This window comes from Homalodisca vitripennis, chromosome 2, assembly GCF_021130785.1.
Source record: "Homalodisca vitripennis isolate AUS2020 chromosome 2, UT_GWSS_2.1, whole genome shotgun sequence".
In the NCBI taxonomy this organism is placed as follows: domain Eukaryota; kingdom Metazoa; phylum Arthropoda; class Insecta; order Hemiptera; family Cicadellidae; genus Homalodisca; species Homalodisca vitripennis.
Genome location: NC_060208.1, coordinates 171781877 through 171794271, shown reverse-complemented (window position 1 = coordinate 171794271; position 12395 = coordinate 171781877). Strand labels below are relative to the sequence as shown.

Here is a 12395-nt window from a genome sequence, read left to right as displayed (position 1 = left end):
TAAGGCCTACTGTTTCTGACATTGGCTTTGTGTTTGAGGTTACATTGCCAATCTCAATAGCTTACAGTGGAGCTGAGTTCTCTTTTTTTTCATTGAGGATTCTATATAGGAGCAGCAGGGTATTCTCTTATTGTTGGTGTTCTTTAAGCATTCGTTGAGGATATAGCTTTGATGCAGAGTTTCTCCTGCTGAAGAAGGAGGATTTGCTGTAGTTTTTATTTTCTTTGGTGTAGGGTGTAAAAATATTGAAGATTCCTGAGCTGGAGGTTCATTACTAGTGTCTTGACTTTGTGCTGTTGGCAATTTTGTAATCTCTATAGTTTGGTTTTGTAAGATTTCTTTGGTTTTTAATGAGTTGGCTTGCAGGTTTTCATGTTTTTCTGTGTATTGTTGCTTCCTGGTATAATCAGTTATCTCCGTGGTTATCTGTGGAACCTGTGTTAAAAAAGCCTGAGTTGTACTTAAGAGGGATTTTAAGAAGGCTTTAGTTTTATTTTCTTGCTCAGTTAGTTCTTTCAGCCTGACTTCAGAGCTAACTCTCAACTAGTTTATGTTTATGGTTCATAATTTTGTTTATGGAGTAACATTAGTAGATTGAAATATTTAAAATAATTTCAGAAAAACAACCAATTGAGTCCATTTGGCTGGTTCACCCACTTAAATGAAACACCTGATAAAACAAAACTAATTAGCTAAAATTAAATAACTAGTTTCCCTTAGTTCAGAGCAAGTAATTTAATAAAAATTTCAACTGCTACCAAAAAATAGAATCGATCAAATTGGTTTTTCCAAATTGTTTTAATCTGTTGTTCCCAGCACTATATAGAGGTTTATGTCACATTTGCAAATACCAAGTACTGAACTTCGTGCATCACCCTGGTGCATTATGGTCATCTTAACATAACAGTAATTGTGTAATCGTGTAGTATATATAAAGACGATGTTATAATGACAACTTTAAAAACTAAATTGTGCATTATTATATAGACTTAACAATAAGGCCAGTGAAAAATTTCTATTCATGAGAAAATGATTGAGGTTTCAATCACTAATAGTTGATCATTGATCATATAATGTATTCATTAAATACTTTTCCTCTAAAGCGAGACAAAATATGAATGTGCAATTTATAACATGATTTTTATGTTTTAGATATAACACATTTCTTTAGTGAAAGTGACCTGAATAAGTGGTTGAACAGTGAAGAAGAAGAGTCTAAACTATCGAAGATGGTTGGCATCGCATTTGGGAACGAAATTTCTAAAACAAAATTAAAATATGAAATCAGAGTGTACCATGATGAAACAAGTCCTGAAAATGAATTATTTGGTTACAGCTTTTTTGCAGGTAAGATCTTAAAATTACTCCAGAAAAGTTAAGTTTAAACCAGTTAATACCTGAAAGTAGCATAATAATATAATTATTTATATTTCGGTAAAGTAGTACATATTAAGGTTCAGCAGACATTCATCCTCTGTGGTGTGGTAAGATATTGGTGTATCTTGAGGAAGGTACTCTACAATGAATGATCACTCATAGCCAACAAAGCTGGAGACTGTTTCCCAGTGCTGACTTATCCATATAGGCAATCTACACTCCTGCCCAAGGCACAAAATGTGGAAGAAAGGCGCAAAATTTAGGATTTTTTAATTTTGGTACCATATTTAAAAACATGAACTAAAAAGATTTTAGTAGTTCTGTGCGTTGCTGACTTAGACAGCTGAATTACTAGGTATTGCAAAGTGAATGGTATTTTATTTTGTTACTTAAGTTGTGTTAGAAAATAGGAACATATGCCCTAACACTAAAATTTCTTAGTTTGGCAATCTTGCTGTGCATAGTGGAGTATAAAGCAGCAGCATCCATTTCATCTCATAGGGTTGCCATATCACCAGATTTCTCTGAAGATCTTTTTTCCGGCTTTGAGGGTAATACAGCTTCAGAAAATTTCTGCAAAACACTTAAAATCACTTACTTTTAAATTTTTTTACAAAATTGTGTCAAATTTTTTTTTTCAAACTCGCTTTTGAAAACAAAGAGCATTAAAATGTGTTAGTGTGTTAAATTTTATTACATCATGTAATAATTGCCAAAGCTAAACCCATTCTCCATTTAGACTATGTTGCTTTTTAACTATGTTGCTGACCATTATATAATACCATTATTATAACTAGTATAACTTTCTTTCATGGCAAAAATAGGTTATCTTTCAGCTATAAAATGTGTTGTTGATAGCTGAGGTTACAAAATATTTTTTGAGACACCAGTGTAAGTGACACGAGTGATCAAAGTCAAAGACCAAACAATAGAACTGAACCGTGATGAGCTGTTTTGGTATCTGTTCTGTAATTGTATTGTAAAAGACACAAATGCAATCTAAAGGTTTTAAGAAGATAAATTTGGCGCAATTTGTAATGTTAAAAGTTTTTAACGTTTTATGTTTAATATGAATTTTGAAGGTGATAAGGATGAAAAAATATCAAATCAAATCAAATAAAATCAAATCTTTATTCACATATACATTGAGTACAGCGATTGTGTCATTTGAATTACAATTGTTAAGTTCGAATTAGGTAAAAAGTATGTACAGTAAGAGTTACAGAATTTGTCATTATTCATCTTCATTGCTGAGTTCTCCAATCCAAAAACTCCTGGACTGTGTATATTGTTCGTTCCAGCAGCCAGTCCATGAGTTTTCTCTTCAGATTCTTCTCAGGGATTCTCTTCATTTCTTCTGGCAGACAGTTGTAGAAGGCAGCTCCTCGATAAGATGGTTTCTTCTCGAATAGACAGAGATGATGAGTGTCGAGTGCGAAGTTGTGCCTATGCCTTGTGTTGTATGTGTGGTGGTCTCCTAATCTGGCTCGGCCTATTTTTACTGCATGCATTACTGTTTCAAGAATATAGAGTGCAGTAACTGTCAAGATCCTGAGCTCCTTGAAGGCTTCTCTACATGTCTCTTGTGGTCTTAGTCCTTTCAGTGTTCTTATGGCTCTTTTCTGAATTACCAATACTCTTTGGAGGTTTGAGGCGCTTGTCCCACCCCAGGCCACTAAACCATATCTTAGGTGGGTTTCAAATAAAGAGTAGTAGGCTATGATGGCTGTTCTGTTATCACTGACCTGCTTTAGCCTTCGTATAGCATAGAGACCCATCTTCAGTTTTTTACAAAGTTGGGTCACATGATGTGTCCATGAGAGATTGTTGTCAAGGACTATGCCTAGATATTTATTCGAGTTTAGTGTTGTTAGTTCTGGAAGGCCTTGGTAGTCATTGGGAAGTGATGTGTATATCAGTTGATAGGTTTTACTTTCATTCAGGACCAGATCATTTTGAAGGCAGTACTGTTTTGCCATGTTGTATGCCACATAGGAGTTTATTTCAAGCTCTTGTCGATTTTTGGTGGCAATAAGTAGTGCTGTGTCATCAGCAAACATCACTGTCTCACAAAACTCTGAAAGGTAACTTGGAAAATCATTGGTGAGGAGTATATAAAGTACAGGGCCAAGGACAGATCCTTGTGGCACTCCTCTTTTCATTGGGAGGGTTTCAGATTTTACTGTGAGAAGGGTGTTGTTATCCTTGTAGCTGAGCTCAACCAATTGTTTCCTATCGCTGAGATAACTTGTGAACCAGCTAGCTTCTTTTCCAATTATCCCAAGTGCCTTGAGCTTTCCAATTAATAGGTTGTGGTCCAGGCAGTCGAATTCCTTGCTGAAATCGAGCATGACACTTGTTGCAACAAATCCCTGGTCTACTTTATCAATAATGTATTCAATTAGTTGTACTACTGCAGTTGTTGTTGATCTGTTCTTGATAAATCCATGTTGTCTAGACTCTAGAGGTCAGGAGGTTGTGTTGCTGCAGATGTGCTATAAGTCTGTTCAACATTACTCGCTCTAGGATCTTAGAAAAATTTGATATCAGAGATATTGGTCGATAGTTAACAGCATCATTTATTTGGCCACTTTTGTACTTGGGATAGACTTTAGCCACTTTTAGACTGTTAGGGAAAATTCCTTCGTCCAGAGATTTGTTTATAAGAGTTGTCAGTGGGGTTAAAAGTTCACTTTTACAATGTTTAATTAGCTTTGAAGAAATGTCGTCCTCTCCAGCAGATGTTTTAGCTTTCATGGAGTCAATAATTGTTCCTATTTCTTCTTCAGTATTGTTGTGGTGCTGCAAGTTAGTAACAAAGTGAGCCTGAATAACATTTGCTGGTGTAGGATTTTGATTCGGTGTTCTATTTTTGTCGTGTCTTCTCTGCTATTCTGGAAAAAAATTGATTTAAAGCATTGGCAATGCTATTGGGAGAATTGTGTAATTCACCTTCAACAATGAAGCTTGCAGGAATTATGGTTGTGGTGTTTTGTTTTCTTTCAGAGTTGATTACCCTCCAGACAGCTTTTGATTTATTGTCAGCCTGCTCTATGAATTCCGCATTTTGCTTCTTCTTAAGTTCTTTTAGCTTAAGATCATACATCTTCTTCCTAGTTGCTGTTTCCCTTTTATCATTTACATCTCCAGTAAGTATTTCTATGTTCAAGGCTTCCAAATATGATTTTCGTAGTGTCTCACTTTCAGTATCCCATACTCTTTTTGCGTGATTGGTTTTTAATTTAAAAGTTTTATGTGGGCAAGATATGTCCATCGCGTATTTCATAACGCTGTTAAAGGCTGAAAAAGCTGTTTCTGTGCCTGTTTTTTGAGTAACTTGTGACCAGTCTTGGGAGGCTAGGATTTTCCTCACTTCCTCTATTGTATTGTGATTGATTAGTCTTTTTTTGGATTTTGCTGTATTGTCATTTTGTAAGTCTGTCTTGATGTAGCAGATTTGCGCTGTGTGGTCAGATAGTCCTGAGCTGATTACTTCATGTGATAGATGGTCCTCGTTCAGATTTGTACAGATACAATCAATAGATGTCTGGCTATGATGTGTAATTCGTGTGGGAGGCAGTTCTAGTCTTTTTATGTTGTATCCTTCTAGGGCATCTGTCAAAGTTTGGTTGTCATTATTGTTCGTCAAGTTGTCCACATTAATATCACCCATAATGACTATTGGATTGTTTATACAGTGTATTTTGTCCAGTTCAGCTGATAATGCATCCAGTGAGTTTTCTAGCCTGCTGTGTGGTGATCTGTAGATTCCCATTAAGTAAAAGTTGGATTTTCTAAATTAATGTTATCTTTAGTAAAATGGCTTCACACGATAGCTCAGATGATATGTCAGAGATGGATACTATGCTGATTGTATTTTTTAATTTAGAGCTAACAAATACAGCAACTCCTCCCTTCCTGTGGTGAGTTCTGGAGAAACCTCCGATGAATTCGTATTCAGGTATCTTGGTGTTTTTCAAGTAATCACTATTTAGCCCATGTTCTGTTAGAATTATTATGTGTGGATTGAACTTGTGGAGGAAGTGTGTCAGTCTTCCTATTTTGTTTTTTAGGCCATCTATATTTTGGTGAGCTATTGAGATTTGATCCTGGGTATTTTGTTTCATTCCATTATATTCTCTTGTCGTGTTCCTTCCTCTAAAAAAGTGTTCTCTGTGCAAGTTGTTGGACTGTTGTCTGTGGAAGCAGTGTGATTTGCAGGAAGCACGATACTGTCGGGCAAGCTGTCGTCAAAAATAGGCCAAAGTAAAAAATGTTAAAAAGAATACATCTTTCTATCTAATTAGTTGTTGAGGAAATATTTCCTAATTTAAATATGTAGTGATTGTGTTATATTTTGGCTGGTAATAAAATAATATTATTTGTTATACCAATGATTAACAAACTTTAAAAAAAGTTCTACACCAGGCAAATCGCACCCTTATGTAAAGAGAGGTTATTATACGAGTTTTTAATTGTTTAAAAGGTTCCCGGCAGTTTTCTTGGTGGAGTAATATTGTGCTAGTGATCATCTTATTGCTCTTTTTTTGTTGGAAAACTATGCTATACCTCAGGTTTCTTACTAAGTTGGTCATGTGTGGCTTCTAAAACAATTTCGAGTGATGCCTAAATATTCTGTCATGATGCTTATTTCCAGGCCAGAGGGAGGTGCTGTGTTCGTGATTTTTTGTGTATTGAAGACTATTTGGACAGTTTTATTTTTATTTAAAACTAGATCATTGTTTATGCAGTACTGTTTAGCTTGGTTGAAGCATGCAATAGTTTGCTTCAAGCATTTTTATTACTTTATTTAAGATAGTTAATACAATCTCATCTGCATACATTATAGTGGTACAAGCATTATTCAACCACTTTGTCATGTCATTTGTGAGGAAGAGGAGGAAGAGTACTGGTCCAAGTGTGGATCCTTGTGGGATCCCTCTTTTTACATCAGCTGTTTCTATATTCTATACATTCTATTCAGAATGTATTTTATAGTTTGTATTATCTACAGTACGGTATACAACTTTACATTGTTCTCATTTAAGAATTAGGTACCACTGACTCTTACTGGTTCATCTCCATGGGAAAGTGAAGGATCACTGAATATAATAATTATTTCCAACTCTTGTGTTATCATGCAGAGATTCAGTTTTAAAATATATAAACTATTCCAGAACGTTCAAATGTTTTCAATATATATACGGTATATAAAAGAAACTCTCTGTATGCAATGAATAAACAGTAAATGTTACTATTTAGTCTCTAAATTTTAATTGAAAAATACAATTAACTGTATTGCTTTTACAGAAGCGTACCTCCATCTATTAAATCCTTTTGTCTTTTTGGAGCAGGGGAAATGGAGGATGTTAGTATAAAAGTGTAATCACTATAATATAGGACATTGTTTTTATCATTACCAAAAGTATAAACTTAATTGTTTTACTAACAAAAACTGTGCCATACAAAAAATTCTAGTACGATATGTTAATAAAAACAATCAAAATCAGTATTGTTTTTTTTATTGTTGTATATAAATCAATATCAAAATCTTGGCTTCTTTTCATATCTCTCTTCAATTGTAATGATTTGGAATCCCTTAATATATATCTCTCTCATCCTTTTCCACGGATATGATCCTGCCAGGTCATGGTTATTGACTATGTTGAGTTTTATTATAACTGAGAGATTTTATATTAGCTATAATGATGAAATTTTACGGATTTGCAATGAAAATGCAACTGTTATAATAGTATGATTAATATCATTGTTGTTCTATAACAATGCTATTGATATTTTGAAATAAGTATTTTATTGCGTTGGTTTTCTTCTTTCAGAACAATATATAGAAAACATGTTTCTGGTGATACAAATGATATTGGGAACAAATTTCATAAAGCAAGTAACTGGTAATTCTGTACAGGTAGGTGTTTATACTGTAAAAGTGATGGTAGTTATAAGTTATAATAATATACATACATATCCCAATATTTATATATTGTTTCGGTCATCAGCTGATAATTTCATCATCAAAATTTTATTCAAGACAATGTTCACAGAATAATTTTACATATATTTGTAGATTGTATATATATATGGATACTGCAAAAACATTATATCCTTCAGCTGTTTTCCTTGGGCCAAGTCTGATTATAATATGACCCAAAATACAAATATATATATATATATGTATATGCCAAATGTCTTACTTACTAATCACTGTTTTGAATAGAAGAAAACAAAAGAACTATTTTTCACTTCTATATTTCGGGGGATTTAATACCCCCACCTCCCACCCCCCTCTTCAGGAAGTTTTAAATAAAAATTAATACAAAACTATAACACGTAAACAAGAATTAAGAAAACATAAATGTAAACACAGTGCATAAAATTTGATAAAGTCCAGCTGACATGAAATTTTTCTAATTCAATCTTGTTGGAACAGTTGATTTTTACGAAGGATGGAATACAACTTGTAATTTATGACAAATTTTGAATGTATTAAAATTATTTAAATAGTTATCTTAAATTTAGACCAAATGGATTTTTTGTCTTGAACATAATTTGATGAGCTTGCTCCATGTGCTTTAATTTTAAACTGTTGTAGTTTTCATCAGGGCATTGTGGTATTTGGTGGATTCCTTTTAATTTAACACTCTTCAATTTTGTCTTGTTTATGTTCTAGACAATGTCTTGCCAATGGTTTATCTTCATCTTTATGGAAAATGTCAAACCTATGCCCTGTTTAAATTAAACCAGATTCTTGAATGGTTTGATGTTTGGCCAATATATTGTTTGGAGCAAAACTTACAATTAATTTGGTATATTACATTTTTTGAATTACAGTCAATTTTGCCAATTATAGGATAGATCATTCCAGTACTACTGCTATTGAATTCTCTTGAAGAACTCATAATTTTACATGTTCCACAACGTGGTTTTTTACATGGATCACATCCATTTCTTGTATAGTTGATAGATTTTGGAACTAGTGTGTTAACAAGCTTGTTTTTCAAATTTGGAGGTCTTCTAAAAATTACTCGAGGTGCTTTTGAAATAAAATTTGAAGTGTCTCGGGAACTTTGAAGTAAATTAAACCCATAATGGAATTAATTTTGTGTAGACCAGGGAAGAATTGAGTAATAAATTTAGGTTCTTTTGAATAATCATATGAATTTTTTGGAAATTTTGATTTATTAATTTGATTTTTGACAATTTTTTGGGGTAATCCAAATCTTTGAAGGTAGTTAAAAGTAAGTTAAAATAAAAAAGCTCATCAGTGTACTTTTTACATTAACCTAAGTTGCAAACTCTAGCCATTTTTAAACAGTTGTAATTTTTGACTCGGTTATCCGTTTGAGGTCGGGTTTGCGGCTCTGTACTCTACTAATATGTCCAGTAACTTTGTGTTAGGTTTTGTAGCTCTATTTTAAATATTTTGAAAAATATTTAACCGACCCGGGACTTTTTGTACACCCTGTATATATATATATATATATATATATATATATATATATATATATATATATATATATATATCTTCATATCTTCAATAAGAATAGAAAAGAATAGAAGAAAAGAACATAAAAATTCTCTATATTTCGTCTTAAGACATTTTCAAGAGATATACAGTAGGTAAATAAGCAAATATATCAACAAAAAATAATAAACAAAAGAAACATCATATGTTAATAAAACTAATTTTGAATTACGTACAAAGAGTAAATAATCTTGCTTATTACAAGGAATATAAAGTTATAAATTAAAATTGTAGTTAAATGTGTAATGTTATAAATTAAAATTGTAACGTGTAATTTATACATACTGCTATCCGTATCTTAAATTTAGACCATCCGGATGTTTAGTTTGTAGCACCCTCTGATGAGCTATTTCTAAATAATTTATTTTAAGTTTATGGGGGTTCTGAATTTTGTTAATACTTTTTAGAGAAAAGCATTCATCGAATTTTTTGTTATGCTCCATTGCATGGGCCGAAATAGGATTTGATTTAATTTCAAGATTTGTATCGCTGCGATTTTTGTTCATTCTAATGTGCAATGGAGTTATGGTCTGACCAATGTAGTCCTTCGGACAGTCTTTACATGACAATTGGTAAATAACATTGCTGGATTCACAAGTCATTTTACCAATTATCGGATAATTCCTTTTAGTTGTGCTGCTACAGAAATGTTTTGAACTTATTATTAAATTACATGTTTTGCAGCGAGGCTTAAAACAGGGTTCACAGCCAAAAGGTTTGTTTAAATTTTGAGTTAGCTCATCAGAGGGTAGTTTTGGTCTTACTAATATGTTTTTTCAAATTTTGAGGCTTTTTAAAAATTACTTTAGGTGGATTAGTGAATATATTTTTGGTTACAGGTGAAGCCTGTAGAATATTGTGTGCAGTTTTTATTATACCATTAATTTTGTATAGCCCTGGATGATAGGTGGTAATAAATTTTCCTTGGTTTTTATAATTCCTAGGAGTAGAGTTTTTTAATTTTTGCATGTTATCATTTACAATTTTGTTAGGATATCCTCTATTTCTAAAAACATTTTTTAATTTTTCAGTGTGACAATAATAATCATGTTTATTAGAGCAGAGTCTGTTTGCTCTAATAGTTAGACTTTTCGGAATAGATTTTTTAACGTAACCAGGATGGCAGCTTGAGTAGTGTAAATATTGCATTGGATTTGTATCTTTGACATGGATTTTCGTTTTTAGGTGTCCCTGGTCTAAAAACACATCGACATCTAAAAACGTAACAAGATTTTTAGAAATATTGAAAGTGAATTTTAAAACTGAAAATGAATTTAATTGTTGAATAAAATGTGTTAAACTATCCATGCCATGTCGCCAAATAATAAAAATGTCGTCAATAAATCGGAACCAAACTAACGGTTTTAAATTTTGAGATGTTAAAAAATTTTGTTCAAGAAGTCCCAAAAATAAATTTGCATATGAAGGTGCCATTCTGGTTCCCATTGCGGTTTCCTTTCATTTGTAAGTAATTTTTGTTTTTAAATCTAAAATTATTCATGGTAAGTATAAAGGTTACTAGGGCAGATAAAAAAGAAGTAGAAGGTTTTGAATTCCTAGGTCTTAAATTTAAAAAATGTTCTACAGTTCTTATTCCGTCGTCATGAGGAATATTTGTGTACAATGATTCCACGTCAACTGTAGCCAAAATTAGTTCACCGTCCAGGGGCTGGGGTATTTCAGAAAGTCTGTCAATGAAGTGATTGGTGTCCTTTATGTGTATATATATATATATATATATATATATATATATATATATATATATATTTGTATTTTGGGTCATATTATAATCAGACTTGCCCCAAGGAAAACAGTTGAAGGATATAATGTTTTTGCAGTATCCATACTAAAGATTGATAAAAATTTAATTTTCTTAAGTAATTGTTCATTCAAATGCATGTCTTTTAGTTATATTAAATTTTATTAAAACATATAATTTCTTTAAATTATACATAATTTAAAAAATGTCATTTCCTGATGTTCTAACTTGTACTTAATGAAAAAATTTAAATTTTAAAATGTGTATTGTTTTTATTTGGACCTGGTGAAAATTTGTTAATTTAATTTATTTGTTTGTTTTTTTAAAGTTGTATTATGTTCTTATTAGGTTTAGATTTGTATATATATATTTTTTGTTTTTAAAATATAATAAAAGGTGAACATTTGGATTTTTTCAATCAATTTTTAATTATTTAGAATTACAACATAAGCAAATTTCACTATTGCATAAACAGTGGTTGTAATTGTTGAATTACTTTCATACAGGTCATTAAATAAATCTTTATTTCAAAGAATGTTTTTACACAATCGTCTAAATACTTTTATTTTCTGTATCAGACTGATTGTCATCCGCATGTTATTATAGACCCTTGTAAATTTTGGCCTCTGCCCACTAACCATTCCCAGCATATTCGATTAGTGAAATAAAAACATGTTAATAAAACGATTTTCAAGAACGATTTAATATGCAGAGTATATTATGTATCAACACTTAAATACTAGTGCGAATGTGACAGATAACTGTTAGCAGAAAATTTTACAACATTAAGATTGTGATGAGAGTGAATTTCAGCAGAAAGAAGTTGTTTCTTTGCTCTTTTGTTCTATTTGCACATTAGTTTTTTTCACGTTGTGGTATTTCAAGAAATGCAATTTTTTATGGTTTTAAAATGTGTGTTTAGGTTATTTTTTGTTCATTCCTTGCTTGAAATATTTATTTTTCAGATTGGTGTGCGGAGATTTCCTGACAAAGGTCATGAGTTCTTCAGTATTGCAAATGCATTATTTCCACTCATGACTACATTCAGTTTTGTCTTCATAATGCCTGCCATGCTCAAACGAGTTGGAGAAGAAAAACTAAGTGGTATAAAGGTTGGTAGACTGTTTTAATTTTATGGATTGAAAATTTTATAATAAATGCATGAAGATATAGATTTTAACAAGGATAATAATACTTAATATTAAACATTTTTGTGACACTATATGCACAAAAACACACACACACACACACACACACACACACACACACACACACACACACACACACACACACACACACACACATAAATGTTTAGTATCTAGAAGGATAAGAGAGGCAAAAATGAACTATTTTTTAGTTATGATCAATGGGGCAAATGGAATTCAAAAAAATATTGGGCTATTGTGAGGAAAATAGTCAAAAACAGAAAACAATCCTTAAGCAAGCTGATCGTTGAGGGCAATTTTTTAGCCGTGGAAGGTAATGAATACTTGATACCAAATACATTCAATGATTATTTTTCAAATGCTGTGTCTAATTTAAGATATAATCAATTTGGATATGATCTATTCCTAGAAATCTCAATATGAGTCTTTTTTCACTCAGTTTAGTCTAGTCACCAAGAAGTACTTAATACAATAATTAATATGAAAAATAAGCCAAGCTGTGGTATGGATGAATTAAGTATATGTACTATTAAAGAAAATATTGATGTATTTT

General features: G+C 31.8%; 1 protein-coding gene across 1 annotated transcript in view; it reads left to right on the top strand.

The window, feature by feature from the left end:
• Nucleotides 1-12395, top strand: part of LOC124355899 (ATP-binding cassette sub-family A member 2-like) — a 93181-nt gene that overhangs the window by 15356 nt on the left and 65430 nt on the right. Inside the window, 3 exon segments of the mRNA XM_046807053.1 lie at nt 1153-1347; nt 7215-7300; nt 11642-11788. Coding sequence (XP_046663009.1) covers nt 1153-1347; nt 7215-7300; nt 11642-11788 — 428 coding nt within the window.